This window comes from Marmota flaviventris, chromosome 4 (genome assembly GCF_047511675.1).
Source record: "Marmota flaviventris isolate mMarFla1 chromosome 4, mMarFla1.hap1, whole genome shotgun sequence".
NCBI lineage: Eukaryota > Metazoa > Chordata > Mammalia > Rodentia > Sciuridae > Marmota > Marmota flaviventris.
The window spans coordinates 85,395,743-85,419,798 of record NC_092501.1 but is presented as its reverse complement, the minus strand read 5'-3'; the positions used below and the strand labels follow the sequence as shown (position 1 = coordinate 85,419,798).

Sequence of the window (24,056 nt, the reverse complement as noted above, 5' to 3'; positions counted from 1 at the left end):
GTCAATCCATCTTTGCCCTCCTCAATGACAGCCTTGCAATTCTGATTTTTCTCTGTCACTAAGCATCAGCCATAGCTATTTCCAATCCTTTGATAGAGACCCATCTCCCAAGATCCTTCCAAATAATAAATCTTATATCCTCGAAGAATGTTCCTTAATGTACTGGACTGGATATTGCTGTCTTTGCTCCAGTCCAGAACTTCCCCACCTGAGTTATGTTGTTATTCAGCCTTAATTATTCACTGGGTAGCCAGAAGGGGAAGTGGTGAACATGTTGTCACATCTTCTTAAGTGGGAAGGAGATGGGAGAGTGGGTCATGTCTGCTCTAGGGAATCAGGAGTTTCCAGTTTCTTGAGTGCTTTGTCCCAGATGTTTCATCCCAAGCCTCAGGGGCCCCTCCTCCCTTGTAAGGGCCCTCATCCTGACAGAGCAGACAATCTCAGCAAGAACTGAGAACTCCATCTTCATTGTCACGCCACTGCTCTCATGAAGAACCAGATCCCTTGCTTGCTGTGCCCTGCAGTGGAGGGAGGTAAGCATCTCTGCAAAAGCTCTGGCAAAGCCCCATGACCTTCATAGCTTACCTTCATCATCTCAGCTTTCTATCTTCTTCCTCCAGTGCCTGGATGGAGCTCAGCAGAGACATCAGTTCCATTGCCTTCATGATAACACTTCATAGAAACCCTCAAACACCTTATCTATTGCACCCAATAGTCAATTTCCTTCCACTGGTATCTCTTCTTAGTTCACCACCAGTGACAGTTTTAGCAACAATGCCAGACTGTGTGTCGTGGACTACTCCACCTACTGCCAGGAAATGGTCCTTATTATCAGTCACCGATGGGTGATCCTGTTCCCAGATGCTGTTTTAGATTTAATTTCCAGACTATTCCGACCACCAGCCCTGTTACATCAGTTTCCCTGAGAAACACAGAAGACTAGCATTTCCATGGGGGAAGTTCACTGAGGAAAGCTCTGGGGAAGAGCAAATTTAAGGGAATGGAGGAATCCAGGCTGAACAGAAAAAGAAGCTGAGCTGTTGGTGTGGGGACAACAGAGGACCCAGCTGATCCTTCAGGGCTGTTGGGGGTGCTTTCTGAGACAGACTGGCCCTTCAAAGATGTCATGGATGAAGGCAGGGGCCAAGCCCTTGTTCTCACTATTGGCTAGTGATTGGCTGTCCAGGGAGCTTTGGGGGAGTCAAATCTGTTCAGTTCCAGCATAGGGACTCAGGTATGACCTCTGAGCAGGAAACAGCCCTGGGAGCTGGGTGAATGCATTTAGGTGAAAATGGAAGCAAAGTGGAGATGAAGAACTGGGTGGCATACTATAGCATCTGCTGTAGCAATACTGTTTAGGATTTCTGATTCTATGATTTTTTCCTCAGTTTTTTAGAAAATAATTTTCTTTCCTGACTTGTTTTACTTCTGTAGGTATGACCAAAGTGCAATCTCATAGGACAATTAAAAAATAGTGTTTGATGGCAGTTTTCTTGTTGCATTATATTTACACATTCAATCCACAAATATTGGTAGGAGTTCTAGACTCTGAGATTGGCCAAAGAGGGAGAAAAGTCATCTTGGTCTCACAAAGGTAAAAACATAATAGGGGAACACAGATGCAACATTTGGGTTTTTGTTTTTGTTTTGTTTTGAGTGTTAAATTATCTAGGAAAGAGGAGACTGGGGAGAAAAACCTGCATTAAGAATAATTTAAGCCATGGGTTCAATGCCCAGACTAGAAAATAAAACAAAACAAAACAAAAAGTAATATTCTTGGATTCAGAAGTAGATAAACAGGTTAGAGCTACCAACATAACTGAGTGCCCCCAACTCTAACCTCCCAGCCTAGCCCTGCACAAATTCTGCCTTAAATAGTAATTATACTCAAAGGGAAAGGCCAAAGGACAGCTAAATAATTGTCTCTTTATTCTCAACATGGACATATTAGAGGTTTTCATTATTTTGGTGATTACTTTGATACAAAAAGCAATTTTATAAAATTGCTCTATTTAAAATATTTTAGTATGACTATACATGGAAAGTATATAAACATGTAAATAATTTATATAATAATTTTAGCAACTTTGTATTTTAACATCTTTACCTCTGACACATAATGATTGTACGTGGTTATGGGCCATGTCCCCAGGGACCTATTTCCTCTAGCCACTCCCTACTTTTCCAGAGTTACCACCCAGTATACTGGTCCTCTCAAATTATCAGTCCATCAAATGAATTAGTTCACTGATGAGATTACAGCTCTCATAATCGAATCATTTAACCTCTGAACATTCCTGCATTGCCTAACACATGAGCTTTTCAGGAGGCACTTCATATCCAAAGCATAACTAGCAGAGAGATTGATTTCATTTCCTTTGGATATGTACCCAGCAGTGACATTACTTGATCATATGTTGTTCTATTTTTAATTTTTTGAGGATACCACCATAATGTCTGTACAAATTTAATAGCACCAACCATTTATAAGGATTTAAATTTCTCCACGCTCTCACCAAAATTTATCTATTTTAGTGTAGCTATTCTAGTCAGGTATGAGGTGCTATATTATAGTGGTTTTGATTTGCATTTCCCCAGTGATTAGTAATGTTGGGGATATTTTCTGATACCTATTGCCTATTTGTATGTATTCCCTTGAGAAATGCCTATTCAGGTTTTTTGACCATTTTTAAATCAGGTTATTAATTAATTTATTACTATTTCATTGTTTGAGTTCCTTTTATGCTCTGGATATTAACTCCTTATCATATATATAGCTTGCAAATATTTTCTCCCATTCTGTAGATTGTCTCTTTAATCTGTTTTGTGTTTCCTTTGCTGTGCAGAAGCTTTAGCTTTTAAATTTGGTACAATCCCATTTGTCTACTTTTGCTGTTGTCACCAATACTTTGGCATCTTCTCCAAAATATCCTTGCCCAGATGGCCTTGATTAATTTTATTAATGACATTATATAGCCTTTCTGATTTGATGTAATGTCTGTAGTAATATTTTCCAGAACTTTGTCAAGAAGTAGCATCATCACATTCTATAAATATATAATCTTTGAAACATTAAGATGACCTACCATAAGAAACTATGAATTTCATACTTACTATACAATAACAGCAAGTATAATGTTTCCCCTATGCTAAACATTATTCTAGGAGCATTTTATTTTACATTTGGAACTGACAAATTTTAGAAGCCTCCAGATGTGTAAGATGCCTAAATATTTTAAAGGATGTAACACAGCCTTTACAAGGTTAACTAGATTGGTTATAGATATTAATGACCAGGAATAATAAAGTGACTTTGAAAGAATTATAATAACTAGAGGCATAATAGACTTTATGAAACTTATAGTTCTTGAGATGTTAAATCCTGTATGTAATTCACCAGGCAGTTTTGCAATTCAACTGCTTTGAGAAAGATAGCCACCATGTACAGAAAAATTGACCATAAGAACTTTGAGAGTCCTGGCTATAAGCCTCCTTTAGAGAATCAGGAGAATTTAGAAGAAAATTATTATATCACTCACAATATTGGAAAACCCTTTATGATACCAAGCAACAGGCCTATAAAACACTCATGTGTTAAAAAAAATTCTTGAACAACTGAATAATTGGAAACTATACTTGATAACAACTATTTTGTTGATATACCTTTTAAAACACCTATGCAATCAAATAGTCCACATCTTGAGAGGTACTTACTGAGCAATATGAAGATACTTTTTGGACTCGGAACTCAAAATCCACAACAAAACCTTAGAAAGTACATGTTTTTTTAAAGACTGCAAATTAAATTAAGAAATAAGCCATCTTGTTTATTTGACACCTAAATCAAAAAAGTATATGCTTTAAAAACAAACAGATAAGCTGGGATCAAAGAATACTATACCTTTAATCTGACACTTTTGTTGGGGGAGTCTTAATGTTAAAAGGCTGTGAGTCCCTGAGTAAATCTTCACAATCTTCCCCAGAGCTCCACTAAGACCTCAACTGGAGTAGGTTGGGAAAGAAATGGCAGTTTGAAGAAGGAAAGGAAGAGGAAAAACAGCAAGGAGAATGCCAGATGTTAAGCTGTTGAGCTCAGGGATAAGAAGGAGACATAGCTTCTTGCACCACTTCTAGGGCTCAGGACCAGGGGGTCAAAAACACCGAACTCTGCAGCAGAGCACTTCCAATGTGTTCTAACCAGTATCAGGATGCATCCTAGAACTGGGGTGGTCAGAAGCCACCAGCTATGGGGATGAGCTGGACAGGCCATTTGACTTGATCAGCTGACAGAATTGATCATCATACTTTTATCATTAATAGGTTGTTAAAATTCAGGCTGGCTTATATGAAACCAAAAGAGAATTGCCTTAGATTTGAAAAGCAGAAGTAGAAACAGTGCTTTTCAGATGCTAATCTTCCTCCTAGATCCAACCCATTTCATCTTATGAAGGTAGAACTTTCTTTGATCTTGAGCTTTAAAATGCACAGTTCAAAGACAAAGAATGCTTATGGGATTAACATTCATGTTAGAAAATGAAGCGGTGTGCTTGACCACTGAAATGTGAATTGAGGGAAGTTTCAGCCTATGAATCAACACATAGGCATCCAGGCATCCATCACACCATTACAGCAACAAAAGGGTCTGGAAAATAATAATATGTAAATATATCATTTTCCTCTTTTGTTCAATGAGTTCAAGTTCTTTTCCCAGCTGTTAAAGTAATTGGTATTCAAGTTGGGAGGGTTTTTGTGAAATAACGGGGATGAGAGTTACATGAAATATCAGTAAAGATGGAATGATTCAGTTTTTAAATATAATTTTATAGTCTAACATTGAAAATCTATTCCACAAATGCATTGCAGATAAGAATGTGCTTCATTCTGCTGTCTTCAGCAAATGCTTACAATTTGAGCCCCTACTGTGCACCAGACATTATTTTAGGGGTCTAGCTGTATAGTAAATAAAATAGGAACCCTTCCTTTCCTCATGGAGAAGAGTCCCAAGAGGAATAGGCAATAAAAAGTAAACAAAGATATCATTATTCCTGTAAAGAGTTATAGAAAAAAGAAACAGGACAGATTGCATATTTTCTACCCCAAAAGGTACACAGAACAGTGAGCATGGAAGGCTGGCATCAGGAGGTCAGAAGTGGCAGACATGGGGGACAGACCAACTCTCCAGGCAGAGGGAAAAGCCTGTGTAATGCAGGAAAAGCGATTCAGTATGAGGAAATAAAAAGAAGCCATTGTGGAAAAGAGCAGAATGGGATAAGATGGAGCTGGAGAGACTAGCTGTACCATCTTGGGGTTTAGCTACAATGGAAAACTCCTGAGTGACCTTGAGCAGGCCAACTCATGGTCAGTTGTTGGGCTGCCATGTGCAGAACTGGACTAAGAGGATCCAGTGTCAATTCAGATTGGGTAAGTGGTGGTCAGTGATGTGGACACAACTTGCTAATGAAGTAGACACAGGGGTGGCAAAGAGGAATCATGGATGACACTCATGTTGCTGAGAAAATCAATTGGAAACAGCTGAGATGAGATGAGAGAAGGCCAAGAGGAGATTTAGGAGCAGAGAGTAAGGTTATTAAAAGTTAAGTTACTTTTTTTAACAATGTACTCCATGTGCCAAGTGAAAACATCAAACAGGCAATTATCAGACATAAATCTAGAGATATTTTAGATAGATTGTAAATTTGGGGATCATAAACCAATAAATAGTATTTAAAGATATAATTATGAATAGTGTCACCTTGAAAGACTAAGGGAAGAGGAGAAGAGATGGTCCCAGTAAAGTTCAGGCAAAGCCTGATGTGTAGAGGCTGGAGAGAAAAGATTATGAAAAATCTGAGAAGGTAGAGGAAATGTTTTCTAGGAAGAAATAGCTAAGCATTAAAATAAAATAAGATAAATAAAATGAGGGAAATGAGCATAGGAAAGTGAACATTTGACCTAGAAACAAAGAGGTCTTATGATCTCTTCAGTATTAGCCAAAGCTAAATACGATGGCATACCTCTTAGAGAAATTGTCCTTCTATCTAAATATTTACTCTTGCACTCTACTCTTTCACTCTCTTCCCTTCTTACTGGTTTCTTCTCTGGCAAGCTCTCTCCAAGAGATGGAAACAGAAGTATTGGCTGGTAAGTGTTAGATGAGCCATCAACTTCTGATGCCAGAGGCAAGCTGCTCTCAGAACATCTGAATCAATTTGGAACAATTGGCTTTGAGTGGCTGATTGAATTACATGATGTCCCAATGCCATTTTCCATGTTTAACACTAATGGTACACCCTACTTGCTCTGCCTATGTGACATACACAACTGAGATACTGGACTTGATAGCTGGACCACAAACAACATGGAGGTGAGGAGGGGTGTTCCCGAGGAAGACCATAAAAGTCATTGCCTACCATCTTGTGATACAGAAGAAAACAGTGGAGGCCCATTAAATTGTCATAAACAGAAGAAAATAGGGGGCACCAACTGTAATATAACACAGAAGAATATGGCGTGCACCACTATATGATAAAAAACAAGACATTAGGTGCCCAGTATAATATGATGTAGAATAAAACTATAATATACAGAAGAAAATAGTAGGTGCCCACTAATTATATGATACAGAAAACAGTAGGCATTCACTATCATCTGATACAGAAAATAATAGCAGGATACAGAAAATAACAGTAGAGGCCACTATCAATACAGAAGAAAACAGTAGGTACCACTACCGTGTGATACAGAAGCAGACAAGGAGTTGCATCTTCCAGTAGCTCATCAGTACAGGACTCTGTTAGCATTAACTCAACTCTCACTGCAACCAGCTGCTAACTTTTCTGGTTCCATTTTGATATATGCACACTAAATCAGAAATTGATGGTAGATAGAACCCATGCCAAGAACTGGAGCAAATTCAGTACCAAGTGGCACCTGGTTCTGGCTAAGAGGCAAGGGATACAAACACCATTGTCTTTGTATGATACTACAGTATGTGCACTTCTCAATGACCTAAGTGCTGTTCTCTTGATGCCTTGCTCTTCTGTATCATTCTGTATCATTTCTGCCTGCTGAATCACCAGATGCTAACATTACTCCTTAATGACAATGTGAAAGCTTCAGATTTCTGAATATATTTAAAAACCAGAACAAAACATGGGGAAAGGTAGAGTACTTGAAGTCTCTACTTTTGTAAATATAATACTGTTTAAAAATGAGCCTATAGCAGAAGCAAAAAAAAAATTAAAAATAAAACCTCAGTTTTGTAAACAAATATTTTTATGCCAATGGAATTGTGTTTTTTTCTTTCCTTCTTCCCCATTCAGGTTTGTTAAAAACTTAAAACTCATTTATTCTGTTGGTTCAGCATATTTTTTAAATATTATAATTTTTTATTTTATTTTAATAATCAATTCCACTGTAAAGGAGAGAACAGATTCATGACCTTTTAATAGGGAGGTACATGGGTTGTATGTGTATTTATGATAAGGCTATGTACTATTGTGAGAACTATGGTGATTGGAACTTTAGATAAAATCCTTACTTATGATCCATTTGTTTTCCTCAGTATTTAGGTACATCATGCTGGGTAATTTGAAACATAGAGCAGAGCAGAAATTTATTGAAATTATTTGGTCATCTTAAATGTAGTCATAAAGTTGGAACAAGTATGGTAAATTTATTAGTATTAAAAGAAATATGTGTGTGTGTCAATTTTATAAATTTAGAAAAATACAGAAAAACATTTGGGAAATATTATTTTAAATGAAGAAGGTAGATGGTAAGAGGGACACTATCATTAACAACTTCCTAGTTTCTTTGTAGGATAAGCTCATTCCCAAAACTTTCATTCATCTTGCAAATACACATTGATTTTCATTCTGAAAATACTCATTGATTGTCTATTATGTGCATATAACCCATACTTGGCATCTTTATATAGTCATATAGTTGTAATTAGCTTCTCAAGTAGATTGCCTGGCTCTTTTGATGGATGATGTGATATTATGGTTATACTTATGTAGTAAGAAAATATCCTTCATGACATTAAAGCTAAGTGATATGGCTTATGAAACAGTTTTTGAAACCATGGAAAAATAATTTTCTGGGAGTTTTCATATTGATATTATAGGTGCTTTAAGAACTATACAGAAGCCCAGAGTTAGAAAAACCTGTGCCTGGCAGGACCTTATCTGAAGCAGGCAGTATCCCACCCCTAATACTCAGGTGAATTTCCCATGAAGCGATGAGGGAGAGTGGAGAAGTTGTACACTGTGGACCTTCTCCACCTCCTGCAGGGTGGTTATCCTTAATAAATTAACCTACTGAATATAGCAGGAAAACATAACATAAATCAGAGTTAGCATTATCATCCAGTATCAAGATCAGCCCTATTTTATTCTATTCATCATTCTGCTATGAGTTTCTAATTTAATTCTATTATGACCAGTGAAAAATATTTGTGTGAGAGATGTGTTTTGGCATTCTTTATACTTCCTGTGACCTAGAATATTCTCAGTTTTTGTAAATTTTTCATTGTGTGCTCAAAAAATATAAGAATTTCTCAATGTCAGTTAATTGTGTTCTCTGCACAAGTCTCATTTGATCTATTAATAGAGGTATTAAAATTATCCACTATGACAATTTTCCACTCTGAAAATGACTTCTTTAAGTAGATGGAAGGACGTAGGTATATCAGGATATGTTGTTAGGTGCATATAAGTCTAGAATTTGTATAGCCTCCTGGAGAATTTATTTTATATCTAAGTAGTATAGTAATACCTCATCAGTATCCTATAATTATGGGAATCCAGACATTACATAAATGACAGATGGCTTCTGCCCCATGAGAAAGGGGTGGCTGAAGTTACCATCTTCTTTGGGAAGGCATGCAGAATGGCATGGTATAATGAACATGTCTGATTGGAAACAAGCAATGACTGCAAAGAGGGTATTAAGATGGACCCCTAACACCAGTAATCTAAACTCAGAACAAACTAATGAAACAGGCTTCTATGAACCATGAGAGAACTGGAATAGTGCCCCTTTCACCCTCCTTTACTTCCTATTAGAATCGCTGTGCAAGCTCCAAGGTTCAGGATCATCCCCAGAGGTACTCAAACATTAGTGCTTGCTGGAGAAGGATGGATTGAAACTCTCTGTGAGATCCTAGACTAATGGGCCATAGCCTACATGTGTTCACCTGAGTGATTTCCTTAACTTTGCCTCACGCCTCCATCTTTACAAAGTTGAAATTTAGGGGCCATACTTACCATGTTAAGGTGGGTTCACTTACTGTAATCCCAAGTGGTTTTTTTCCCTGTTTTATTTTTGGTTTTTGCTTTAAAGTCTATTTTACCTTGAAAATTGTTCTGTTCCATGTTGACTTTGGTATCCCACTTTTTGGTTTCAATGTTTTTCTGGTACATGTTTTTACCATTTTTTACTTTCAAAAAACATCTATAAAGTTTTTTTTATGGTACACCTTTTCATTTTCTATTAAATTTTTAAAGTTTCTGATGATTTTATTTAACAAATTTGAATTAATTTATCCTGCTGAGGAGTCAGTGCCTATTTTCAATCTAAGTGCCATGACGAGAATTAGTGATTATAGAAGGCAAAATACCTACTCTTAAGACCATTTTGTTTTAAATAACAAATACAAAATCATGATTTCCAAAGTATATTAAAGCTTATATTTATGCAAAAGATATTATAATGATTCATGTCTGAATCCTTATCCATTAAAAGATTGATAACTATATTTGACAGATGCATATCAAACCAATTATAATTAAGCATAGCCTCAACATACTTTGAAAGATGGTTAGCAGGGGAAGATGTATAATCTTTCAACGATAACAAATTATTTTTAAAAATAAAGGAGTCTATAAAATCAAATTCTGTCCAATATATATTAAATTTCAAAATATTTTATCTTGGAACATATATGTTAAATTCTAAAATGTTTGCTTTGTAATTATTTTTTGTAAAGGGTTAGAAATAGGTCCAAAAGTGCTATGCGTTGTTCCAGTCAGAACAATTTCTTGCCAACATGAATATCAATTTACATGACCTCAAAGTGCTGAAGAATTGGCCTCCTTCCCAGTGATAACTATATAAATATCAGAAAGAAGCTCACTAAACTAGAGAGAGTCTAGAAATATTTTATATAATGTCTAATAAAAAATTTGAGTTGTAAGAAATATAAATGGTACATTAAAAAACAAAACCAACTTTTTAAAGAGGTTTAAATTGAATATAGCTACTCATTTAGCTCCTGCTTACCTAGATTAAGGCCTTTTTAATGCAACACAGTTAACACTGGTAGGTGGCAGTTTAACAAATCCAGAGTAGTGTAAAAAGGCAATCATAAAACATGACATAATAAGAAATAAAACTGGAAATCTAAAAGAAAACATGTTTGTGATCAAATAGAAATGATTTTGGTAAATGCAATTCAGAAAGGAAGGATTAGAAAGCAACTCATGAGCCCCCAACAGTCAGCAAGTCCTCAACAGGAAGTGGTCCAGCCTCTTACTCAAGCATATGTGGGGTGACTTGCAAACCAGGGAAGCACAATCCCCAGTTTCCCCTTCCCTGGAAGAAACCTGCCAGATTGTAATGGAGCTTGCTGAGTCTCCTCAGTAAACTAGTAATCAACCTAATATTCTCCATTGTGAGTAGGTTTTCACTTTCTAATTATACAAGTTCAAGGAAACTCAGAAGTAACTCTCAGCTTATCTTATTGTTAGTTTTACCTTTAAATTTATATAAGTAATCTGGCTGTTTGTTCATTCAATATTTTTATTCCATTTATTCAGTAAGTACTTATTGAACCAATACTATATACCAGGTATTGTTTAGGTGCTGGAGATATAACAAAATAACAAACAGTTCAAAGCTCTTCCCTCTTGGGATGAGCAGGAAAATATATAGTGTGTAATATACAGTTAAGTGTCATGGGTAAAAAAATTTAAGCAGAAGGGAACATAGCCAGCTTTGTGGTGGCATTGGTGGGGGAGCTCTACTGATAAGTGAACTTGGAGCAGAGATTTGAGGAAGTTGAGTCATGTAGTTATCTGGGAGAAGACCTTCCATGTAGAGAGAATGGTGACCAGAGCCCCTGAAGTGGGGTTACACTTGAGTACTCACCATGAGTAGGACCAGTATGAACTAGAGTCATAGGGGTCAGAGAAGGTGACAGAGTGTGGAGGCAGGAGGAACCATGCCAGTTGCAATAAGGATTTTGGGTTTTTATTCCAAGAGGGGTTTTTTTTTTTTTTGCAGAAGTGGGGTGTGATCATGTTTAAAAAGGACAGCGCCAGCCTCTATGTTGGTAATCGACAGTAAAAGATATAGAGATGGAGGCTGAGAACAGTTCCATGGCCATTACAATAGTTCAGGTGAACGGAAATGGTAGAAATCACACTCTAGACTTCGTAATGCTTAGAAGACTTGCCGACAGAGTGGATGTGCTATGGAAAAGAAAAAGGAACTACGAGCAACTCTAAGATTTTTGGCTCAAACAACTTGAAGGATGAAGTTTCCATTAGTTACATGGAAAAAAATATTACAAGGAACAGGTCAGGGAGAAGAGTTTTGCAAAGTTTGAGATCCCCAGTTGGATACTGGGGTCCAAGTGTGGATCTTGATCCAAGGTGACTCCAGCCTAGGAATATACATAAGGGAATCCCCAACTTAAATGTGCATCTATAATAGGGGCAAGTGGCTATGAAAATGAGAAATTCAAAACTGAGCCCAGGTAAGGAGATGAGCAGAAGCAGTCAATGAGAATAAGAAGTCTTTGCAGGGAGAAGAAAGCCAGGTGAAGTTTCTGGATCCCAGGTACAAAAAGCATTTCAAGGAAGAGGAGGAAATGGCTGCAGGTCCTGTGAATGAACATCTTGTTTAACAATGTGGAAGTCAACAGTGATTTTGCAAGGACAAGTTCAATGAAGTGGTAGGGCTGGATGTGGGTTCTAGAGATAATGCAAGTCACAGAACTGAATTGAAGAGACATTGAGTATAATCAACTGACTGTAATTATTTTGCTGTAAGGAAGAGGAAGAAATGGGGCTGGGCTAGAAACATTCGGCAAGCATCTTCTGTTTTCCAGGGCTCCTGGCAGTGTGCATGACCACAGCCCTCAGGAGGCCATTGACTGTGGTTCATGCCTTCTAAAACTGTTTATCTAATCTTGTATAGTATATCCTCATTCATATTCTTTTCATATTTAAAATACTAGAGACATTTTATTTTTCTCCACCAGTCTGCATCCTAATTTAGATTAACTCCTCGTTCCTAATAATTGTTTAAGAACAAGTACTGAGTCTTTTCTTAATGGATTGAATATACCCATAAATCAATAATATTTTACTTAGTATATACTTCACAGGATTTGCTGCTGTCAATCTAGCCTCCTTTTGTAGCATCATTCCTGGAAGGTAGCTCAATTAATATCTATCAAACTCAACAGTTCATTCATTCATTTAGATCTAGTGGTGAATAAAGGATCTAGTGAATGAAGGATCTAGTGGTGAATAAAGCAGAAAATATTCTCGTGGTGTTTACATTCTAAAAAATTGGAGGAAATAAACAAGTGAACAAATAAACTGTTCAGTTTCTCAGCACTGATTTAGGGGGCCTGAGTAACAGAATTGCAATCAGCCCAAGACAAAATTGTCTTAAGTGAATACCAATATACTCAATTTTATGTATGAACAAAAGCATTTTATGGTAGACAGAACAATGCCTTCCAAAAATGTCCATGTTGCTAACCCTCAGAATCTGTGAGCACGTTCTTGGTAAAAGGGACTTTGCAGATGTGATTGTGTTAAGGCTGTTAGGATGGAGAGATCATCCTAAATTAGATAATTTACACTGGGGTGCCCAGTGTAATCATGAGATTTCTTACGAGGAGTGGGCAGGAAAGCCAGAGTCAGAGATGGAGATTTGACAAGGATATAGTTTAGAGCCAAGAACTCAGGCTGCCTCTAGAAGCTGGGAAAAGGAAGGAACCGATTCTCACCTACACCCTCTACAGAAATACATCCCTGCCCGCACTTTGATTTTGGTCATAGAGATGTATATTTGGGAACTTTGGGCTATAAGATAAAGTTGTATTGTGCTAAGTCACTAAACTTTAGATAATTTGTTCAGCCAACAATAATAAAGTATGTACAGGAATAGGAACATATAGAATTAGGAACATACCCACACTCTTGGAAAACTTTGCTAGTTTTATTAATCATGTCAGTACTGCTGATATAGGACAGACGAGGTTGGATACTGGAAGAATTTTCAGGAAACAGGTTTATTTAAGCTTCAGCAGTCCAAGGACTAATGCCTAAAAATCTCTGGACCCTGGGTCTGGAAATTCTTTTAGATTTATACTCAGTGGGGGTGGTTACATGACTATGGGTGGGTACTCAACAGTTACTCTTTGTCCCATAGTTTTAGGCGGACAGAGGCCGCACACGTTTTTACATGGAAAACAGAGACATAACTTGTGCAGTGAGCTCTCTTGAGACAGAGTCTATCACACCTTATGTCTACACACCTGGCATTTACAAGAAAGAGGAAGCTTCAAACCACATTGCACTCTCTGCAGAACTCCTGTGAAAGCCTATTGATGCTCTTCATAAAGATCTTGTTGGCCAGGATAGAAGCTTAATTATTACAATTATGGAGTGGGAGGTGGGGTGCCTGGTCTGCATCACTGCAAAACAGACTGTGGAGGAAAGAATGAAGTGGAGTTTGCAGCAACACAGATTAGAGTTCACCAAGGGGCAGTTGATAGGACATGCCAAGGTGTGGCTGAAGGGAAAAGAGAATTAGCATCAGGGACCTGGGCTTGGGTAACTAAGTGGATAGTGTTGCACTGTCTAATATAGAGAAGACTGAAGGATATCAAAGAAATGCGTAAGTAACGCCTTTATGAAATCATCATTAAGGTCAGTCCTGTGAACTTGAGGATACTAGTGGAAATAATTTTATATAGTCAGTTACAACATGAGAAAATGTCTATTGTAAAATTGGAAAGAGATTTAAAGAATTATTTTAGACCATGACTTGTTTTTCAATAAGGACACATCCAAATCATCCCTAAAAATAAACATATAAACTCTGCATAAAAACATCCCAGACAAGGGTATTCTATATTCTGATTCATCACTTCACCACATTTACAAAATCTTCATAATTTCTAATTTTCCCTTTATGGAAAAAAAAGCAGTTTCTTTTATTCTTTGTGTAAAGGGAAAAAATGATTTTTTAAAATCTCTTCATAGAGCTGAAATGGTGGCTAAAACTTACTCTAATTTGCGTAAACAATGAGTATTTGTAAACATTTGTATATAAAATGTATTCTTATCTGTCTTAAAGTGGGTAAATATTTGAGAACTTTATTAGAGGCAAAGGTTGGTGTGGTAGACATCTTGAAAAGAGCCTTTTAATTCTGAGTAATTAACTGAAGGAAGATATAATTTAATTATTTGACATAAAATTGAGTAACTGGAACACACACACACACACACACACACACACACACACACACATAGATAGATACCAGTTTGATTTTTTTCCCACTGAATATTTCAAGAACTTGATAACTTGATTATTGGACATTGATGCTTCAATTCCAAGTTTAACCCTGCAGAATTTTTAAAGCTGTATATGTGTATTGTGTTTATTGATTAAAATCTGAAAATATGTTCACTGGATTTCAAATGAATTTGTCATATCTAAAATATTTTAAATAATAGATTAAATATCTCCCTGTGGTTAAAACGTGATGCATTTCAAAGTTATATTTCATTCCCTTTTCAAAAACTATTAATTCTGGAAATTTATTACTGTGGTTAAAAACTTTTCTCCTCCACTGGTAGCAAACCAGTATTGACAAATAAGTTCTCTCTCTCCCCCTCCCCCTCCCTGCTTCTTCTCTTTCTCCTCCTGCACACCTCCCATGGCAGATGGTGCGGGAACAGTACACAACCACCACAGAAGGCACCCCCATAGAGAGGCCCGAGAACCAGTGTGTCTACAAAATTGGCATTTATGGCTGGAGAAAGCGTTGCCTCTACTTATTCGTTCTTCTCTTACTCATCATCCTTGTTGTGAATCTTGCTCTTACGATTTGGATTCTTAGAGTGATGTGGTTTTCTCCAGTAAGTATTATTATTTTTCTGGCTAGTAGGTGCTTGTGTTCACTACATCCCTGCATCTAGACTGTATTGATAGAAGTTTCCTCTAATGTACTATTTGTTTCTTTCCTGTCTGCCCCAGAATTTTCACTAGCAAAATGTGTGTGTAATATTTATATTTTTCTCCCTTCTTTACCTCATTGTGAACAGTCGTGTTCATTTTGTTTGTTTCTACCATGATGTTTTTCATTACAAAAATTTGTTAAGGATACTGTCATTATTTCTATGTGGTGGGAAAACTGGAATCTTGAATTTGTGGTTGATTGAGTCAAGATGACCATGATTATTAGATTCATCTTTTTTTAAATTATATACATCAATGGTTTCCCATTTCATTAATTCATAAATATTTACAATTAAGATGCCTGTATTTGCCTATTTTGCATTACTATAATGAAATACCTTAGGCAGGCTAACTTTATAAATAAAAGAGGTCTATTCAACTCACAGTTTTGGGAAGTCCAAGGGCATGGCATTTCAGCTCTAGTGATGAACTCATTGTGGATGATAGGGATGCATACAGGAAGAAGAAATCACAACCAATAGGAAGCCAGACAGGAAATAGGCTGGATAGGGCCCAGCTCAAGCTTTCATAACAACCTTCTCTGGAGAAATAGCCAGTGCCCCTTGAGAAACACTTCCTCTCTAATGAGGGCATGTCCCCACTGACCTGAGGACTTCCCTCAAGGCCCTACCTCTTAAAGATCCACACCATCTCCAGTGTTGCCACCTTGAGGACCAATTCTCCAACTTGTGAACCTTTGGATGGGCACACTTAAACCATATTCACACTGTAGAGGTTCCACTCTGTTATTATTTAAAGACTCTGTTTTGATATGCGATAAATTTATCTTCACATTTTGTTACACTTGAGTCACAGGAGATTTAGTAAATGAAATACTAGCAGTCCTAAGGAATTCATATTCTATTTTAAACATCCTCAGTTTTAAAGATAACTACATAGTTTTATATGCCCTGATGATATGTTGTATACATTTTATTTGTTTTGTGGTGCTGGGAAATTAACCCAGGGCCTTGCACATGCTAGGCAAATACTTACCATTGAACTACATCTCTAGCCTCTATTTTGTGTACTTTTTGAAAAAAAAAATGACTTATTTAATGTATATTGTCTTAATTTTGCAAGATACTTACAGTTATATAAAAATACTACTACAGAGAAGATCATAGGTAAATCAATATATTCCTTGCATGCATCTGAAGGGGCTCTTTTTAAAAGCAAAAGTTGTAGCCTTTTGGTCTGTAATGCCTTCCAATGACAGTACCCTTCACTTTTATTTAATTATTTTTATCCTGCTAAGGTTTTAATCCCAAAGACACATTATTTATTTTGTTGACACAAATAAATATTTACATTTTCACACATGCAAAGAGTTAGAATACCAAACAAATTAAAATATGTTTTGAAATATGTGTATTTTATAACTCAGTATGTAATAATATAAATGCATAATATGTATTAAATTATTATTATAAATTCTATGTAAATATATATATTTAAGTAGAAAATTTAAGTTATTTCTTGGATAAAATTTATAAACATAATATTTCTATAGCGTCATAATCATGTTGACCTCCATTGGATATCTTTGTTTCATGAAGCAGCACAGCATGCAGCATGCATGTTTTTGAATATCATATATGACTTTATCATTTACATTTAGGATTTTTAAATTTTATTTGTGGGAATAAACTCAAGGTTGAAGTCCTCAAATTATAAACAGGGAAGAGATGGCCCTTCATCAACCTCCCAAAGCCCATCAACTATGCAGAGTTGAGAGATGGTTCGCTAGGAAGCAGATTCTAGAAGAACCTGAAGGAAACCATCTCACAGCCCAGCAAGGTCTGGGTAAGGCCAGACTTTACCTTGAATGAATGAAGATGTTCCTTATTTTAGAAATATATGTAAATTAACTTTGTAAACTGCATAAATGTAAAGTGACATTTAGTTAATGCTTTTATCATATATCGTAGCACTTGAAACAACTTTTAGGCATTATAAACTCAGGTGAAATTAAACTGTGCCAGGTGAAAAGTCCATTTACCAATGCAGAACAGCTTGCTGCAGACATCAACTGCCATTTCTGCCTTTTCTAGTGCGTATGCACACTGACAGTGAGTATCCAGGGTTCCCTACTGCTGCCCTTTATCAAAATAAGAAAAACTATCACTAACATTTATGGGATCATAAGGCAAGATATGCAAAAGCCCTGGTCTATGGAAAGTGCCAGGCTTTAATCTAAAATTATTGAATAGACTTTGAGTCATTATTCTCAAAGTGGAATGATATCAACAATGTAATTTTCATATGTTTACAAGCTTGATTCCTTGCTTTTGTGAATATTATATACATATGAGACTGCAAATTGCATATTAACTTACGCTTTAACTTTTTACTGACTTGAAAAATACTAATACACTAAATTTTATCTTCTTTTATGTTATGTATTTATTTTAAATGTCATTTTATTGTAGTAAGAAAGCAACGGGAGATCTACTTTATTGTCTAGTTTTTAAGTGTATAGTACAATTGCTTAAATAATAACTTTGTACAGTAGCATATCTCTAGAATTTATTCGTTTTGCTTGAGTAAAACTTTATGCCCATTTATTAGTAATGCCACACTTCCCCCACTTCCCTAGGCCTTTTAACCACCATTCAATTCCACTCTTAGAATCTATAAGTTTGACTATTTTAGATACCTAGTAGAAGTGTAATCATACAGTATTTCTCCTTCTGTGCTTGGCTTGTTTCATTTAGCATGAGATCCTCAAGTTATATCCATGTTGCATCATACTGCAGACTTTTCTATTTTTTAATGTCAAATAATATTTCCTCATATGCATCTTTGTATGCATTTTATTTATCCATTCATCCTCCATGGACATTTAGTTTGTCTCTGCATCTTATCTATCATGACTTGGGTTTTAATCGATATGAGAGTATAGAAATCTCTTCCAGATCCTGATTTCCAGTCTTTCAGATAAACAGCAGCACCTGAAAATGAAATTAAGAAATTAGTCGCATTTTCAAGTGGCACCAAAAACAACAAAATATCTCAGAGAAAAATTTAATTAAGGAGGTAAAAGACTTGTGTGATTAAAAACTACAAAGCACAGATGAAAGGAATTAAAGATACAGTGAATGAGAGAGTGTCTCATGTTCATTGATTGGAAGACTTAGCACTCTTAAATTTTCCATACTATACAAAGTATCTATACATTCAGGGCATATTAAACTACTAATTGCATTCTCTTCAGGAGTAGAAAACAAAATCCAATTCTTAATACACCTTTATACCAAAATTTATCATATCTCTGTTGTATATAAGGTATGTTAACACCAAATTCACATCTTCATACATGTATTTTATATAATGATGACCGTCTCTTTCCACCATCCTTGCAAAAAAAAAAAAAATCAATAAGAGGGCTCACGTATAATGGTATAATTTGCCATGAACATACTCTATATACAGAGTTATGAAAAATTGTGCTGTGAATGGATAATTATGAATGTAATGCATTCCACTATTGTCATGTATGAAAGAAATAAATTTTAAAAAAAGAAAACAAAATCCAAAAATTCTTGTGAAACCACAAAAGACCCCAAACAGCCAAATCAGTCTTGAGAAAGAGCAAAGTTGGAGGCCTCCCATGTCCTGATTCCAAAATATATTAAAAAGTTACAGTGATTAAAGAATTGTGGTATTGGCATAAAGACACACACATAGACCAGTGGAACAAAATTCATAACCCAGTAATAATTCTATTCATATGTGGTCAACTGACTTTTGACAAGGGTGCCAAGTGTGTATAATGTATATGTTGGAGAAAATATAGCCTCTTCAACAAATGGTGCAGGGAAAATTGAAATTCACATGCTGTGTTCATCGGATTTACCCTCACTGTGACCAAAATACCCAATAAGAACAACTTAGAGGAGGGCAAGTTTATTTTGGCTCATGACTTCTGATATCTAGTCTATTCTCAACTGACTCCATCGCTCTGGGTCTAAAGTAAGGGAGCACATTATGGAAGAAGGGTTCGGTGGAGGAAAGTTGCTTAGCTCATGGAGGGGTCAGGACAGGGGGAGGAGAGGGTGTAGAAGAAGGAGGAAGAAGAGGAGAGAGGATGGGAGGGAGGAAAGGGCCAAAAGGCCACAGGAAGAACAACTCTTCTAGGACATGCTTCCAGTGACTCCCCTCCTCAGCCATGTTTCACCTGCCTACAGTTACCACACAGTGAGTCCATTCAAACTAGGATGGACTGATTGGATTGCAGCTCTCACAATCCAATCATTTACCTTTGAATATTCCTGCATTAACACATATCAAAGAATGAAATTGAATCCTTCTCTTTTACCATACACAGAAATCAACACAAACTAAATTAAAGACTTAAACTCGAGGCCTGAAACTGCCTAATTCTTAGGGGAAAAAAAAAATTTGAGGGAAAGCGTAATGATAATGGTCTTAGCAATGATTAAGAAACTGCATATGGCCCCCAAAACACAGGAAACAAAAGCAAAAATAGACAAATGGGACTACATCAAAATTAAAAGCTTCTGCACAGTAAAGAAAATAGTACAGTGAAAGACAACTTACAGAATGGGAGAAAATATTTGCAAACCATATATCTAATAAGGGGTTAATTTCCAAAATATGTAAGGAATTCCTGCAACCTAAAACCACTAAAAACCTAATAAACAATTATCCAAGAAAGACATACAAATGGACAATAAGCATATGAAAGGATGCTCAACACCACTAATCCTCAGGGAAATGCAAATAGAAAACAATGAGAGGTCACCTCCCACCTGTCAGAATGATTATTATTCAAAAAATAAAAAAAACAAAGATTGCAATTCGTGATAAGGATGTGGAGATGAGGTTGTGGAGAACTTGCGACCCTGGCACACTGTTGGTAGGAATGCAAAATGGTGCTTCCGCTGGGGAAAACAGTATGGAGGTTTCTTTAAAACCCACTTCTGGGTATTTATCCAAAAGAATGGAAATTTTTTTTTATTTTATTCATATATAAGCCAAGGTCCCTTCTTGAATGTAGACATGCCAAGGAAGTATTATAACTTTAAACGAACCTTTTGGAGAGCTCAACTATCAAATGGTAACATTATGTAAGGCATTGAGCATTTGCTGAGAGCTGTAAAATTTTGAACATGTACCAATTAGATAGAGTTCTCTACCTAACCTCAGGGTAATAGCTTACCACCCACATAGTCATTAGTGAAGGCATGAGGAAAACCATAATTTTATGAGCAAAATTTAGCATGGCTTTCTCTATTTTATCCCCAACAATATATCAATAATATGTTATTCACCTCATCATGCTTCAATATTTCACAGTAGAAAGCAATAAAGTTAACTATCAATAAGACATTCAACAATACCAAGACAAAAAGAAATCGAGAAAATGAAAACATAATGACACCAAAGAACACTGAGATTTCAAAGAGATGAAAGAACAGGAGACATAAGGACAATATTGACAAGAAATGATTAAATTCAAATGAGATTGAGCCAGGTTTTATAATCTACCCAACTGGAATTACAAAGGACCCAAAACACCATCTAAAAATTTACTTCTATTCCTAGAATTAAAAACTATTTAGGAAGTTGTTACAACTGATGCTGAGCATAAAGTTTCTAGAATATTTGATTATATCAATTAGGAAAGTGGACACTAAGTGGAAATCAGTGCAACAAAGTGGCTTATTATATTTTTCCTTGTTATATTTCATTTCCATAAAGCTAATATGTATATTAATTTACTTACAGTGCTCAGGGCCATAGGATAATGTGTATAAGTCATATCTCTAAGTATGTTAAATTTAAATGATATCTTTAATTTAAATGACAAATACTTCACAAAAACTTTCGTTATTAATATTTTCTTACACACATAATAGTTCAGTGCACTTACTGGGTATAAGTTCAGCAAAGTATGATTAATGATTCTAAACTAACTGTATTAAACCCGAAAATTAAATTTTGGTAGTACTTTGGGGAAAGGGGGAATAAATAATGAAAGCAGAATTATAATACTGAATATTACTAAATATTATAATTGTAGGATTATGAAACATTTTGTTGGCAATTTTTGTTTGTTTTCATTTACTCTGGTAATAGGTAGCAATGCCCTTTTTTAGGAGATCAAAAACCCCAAGTGAATTAATCCCTAACAAGGATTTGATATTAATTCATTTTGGAAACTAGCAGCTAGAAACCTTCCATTAAGGGCTATCCCATTAAGAATCTTTCATTTGGCAAGTGAGTAAAAGCCTTATTAGACAGCCTCTGCAGATATTTCCTTAGATAAATGTTTTGTCATTAAGCAGTCAGTGATCACTCATAGGAAGCTGGGGGAAATGGAGTTAGATGGCATCTTAATGACTTTTACTTTAGCCCTGTGATTATATAATCATTTGAAAAGGATTTTAAAATCTCAGTCAGAAAAGAATGCAACAGAGCAGCGACTACAGGCTTTCTGTAGATGCAGGGTCCTCAGGAAGAGCCATCAAACTCTCACCTTTGTAGTGATATTTTCTAAAATCTCCATTTACATCTTATAAACTCTAAAAATCTGAAAACAAAATTATACAAACTCTGTATGAAAATTTGAAGGGACATTGTTTAACTCAATGGCCTTTATTTTCTTCCTTTCCTAAAATACTTGATTTATAACAAATGATTCTCAAGTCCTTCCTGATGTAAAAACTGATAATTGTAGGTCCAATATACTTTACTCATGGATTTTAGGCAAGTTGCATTATCTCACTTTTTGAGAAGAAAATTCATAATCTTATAAAACATTTTCTGCTTTGGATAAGTACGAATATACTATTGCATACTAACTTCATGATAATGACTGTATTATAAAAAGATTTGATGGCAATCATGATAACAAAAATGCCTTTAGAGTGTTAACTTTTTTTAATCTTTATTTTTTGAACTCTACTTGGCTTATGTCTGTGATAGGCAGAACTCTTAAGTCCCAAGATCTTTGTCCCACGGAGTTGAGTACTCTGAAGCCCTGTGCCTTGAGTGTGGGCAGGACCTGGGTTTGCTTCCAGCCAATAATAGATGAAGGATTGTCACTTCTTCAGTGAGATTCCAATTACATGGTGAAGGAATTTTGCAGATGTAACTAAGGTTCTGAATCACTAAGTTTTTCAGTCATCAAAAGGGAGATTATTCTGGGTAGGTCTGACCCATCAGACCTTAAAAGCGAGACAATGCCCTTTTGTAAGGGGCATAATTTTCCTGCTGGTCTTAAAGAGGCGGCTGTCCTGTGTTGAAAGGGTCTGTGTCACTTCATGACAACAGGCTGTGATGGCCATTAAAAGTTGAGAGTGACCCCTACTGCCTGCCAGAAAGGCAAGAGATCTCAGCCCTACTCTGCAAGAGACTAAATTCTTCTAACAGTCACACCTGCTGGGAAAACAACCCCAAGCTCCAGAACTGAAAACTCGGCCTGGCTGGTAATTAATTGATTGAAGTCACGTGAGACTCTGAATAGAGGCCCCAGCTAAGCTCTTCCTGACCCAGGAAAGTTGAAATAAGATCTGTGCATTGTTTAAAGCTGCTGAATTTGTGCTGATTTGTTACAGGGCAATATAAAACAAATGCAATGGTACCACATTACCCAAAAAAAAGTGTTTAATTTCTCTTCTGATGTACACTAACAAAAAGAGAAGGAAAAAAAAAAAACAGAAAATTTCTAAAAAAAACTTATCAGATGACCCTATTCTTGGGAATTTACTAATAGAAAAATATTTAAGTTTCAATATATTGTTGGATATTGATATTCTAAGTCGCTGGGAAGCAGCAAAAAGCTAACAATATTTTAGCTTAATCTAAAATATTAATGTGTTTTAACCTTATGGAAACCTTGGTTGGACCCAAGTATATGTGGGTCTTAGGGAAGTCTGGGCTGCAGGTTAGGTACACTATCTTAGGAAAGTGCTACCTTAGGGTCATCTAAAAAACAACTTGATTTGCATGGAGTACCAGATTTCATTGTTTTCTCTATTGTCTCATTCATAATGTTTTATGCTGACAGTGTGGATATGGTATGTATTAGAGGCATTCTGGGCCTTCACTGGGTAAGATCTCTGAATGAGATCACACAATCAAGACACTGAATTTTCTCAAAGGTGCAATTTCATTTCTCATATCTCCATAGTGGTCATACTAGCAAATACATTGAATAGGATTATATTTTATAAGATTCCTTCATGAAAGAAAAAAATGACACCTATGCTAATGAAATTCTATTTTTTTGTGTCAACCATTGCTCATTTATTGGACTTAAGAGATCAAATTGAACCAAAACCAAGATGACTCCTACTAAAGTACTTATTAGACTATTCAATAGGCTGCTCGAATAGTGATTTTATTTTGTAATAAAATCTTACATAAGTAATTATACAAAAAATACAATATCATAATTTTAGTGATTTTGTTATACATTAAGAAATCTTTGCTTCTCTTCTTCACAAGAACTGGCACCACATCTTGGTGCCTCTATTTCTACTTGCTGTCATACGTGAGTAGTCTTCTCACTCAGCCTGGTGGTGGTTTTGCTCTACTCTCAGAGGCTGGCTCTAGTATGGCTCCTGAAGAAGGGCAGTGAATCCTCATTTGGAGAGAGGTCTCTAATGAAATTGGTTGTGAAAGAAACACAATATAACACAGTTGCTACTTATGGAAAGCAACATATAAGAATGGAAGGCAGTTGACAGAATTTGGCACAGAGACTAAGGAAGCCATTCTTCTTCACTGATTCTATCAACTTGTGTGATGTCTTCATG

At 36.0% G+C, this 24,056-nt stretch overlaps 1 protein-coding gene across 1 annotated transcript in view; it reads left to right on the top strand.

Moving 5' to 3' along the window:
* The window catches only part of Sgcg (sarcoglycan gamma), a 78,217-nt gene that overhangs the window by 7,723 nt on the left and 46,438 nt on the right, over positions 1–24,056 (top strand). The window contains exon 2 of the mRNA XM_071611332.1: positions 14,973–15,167. Coding sequence (XP_071467433.1) covers positions 14,973–15,167 — 195 coding nt within the window. The remainder of the gene's footprint in view (positions 1–14,972; positions 15,168–24,056) is intronic.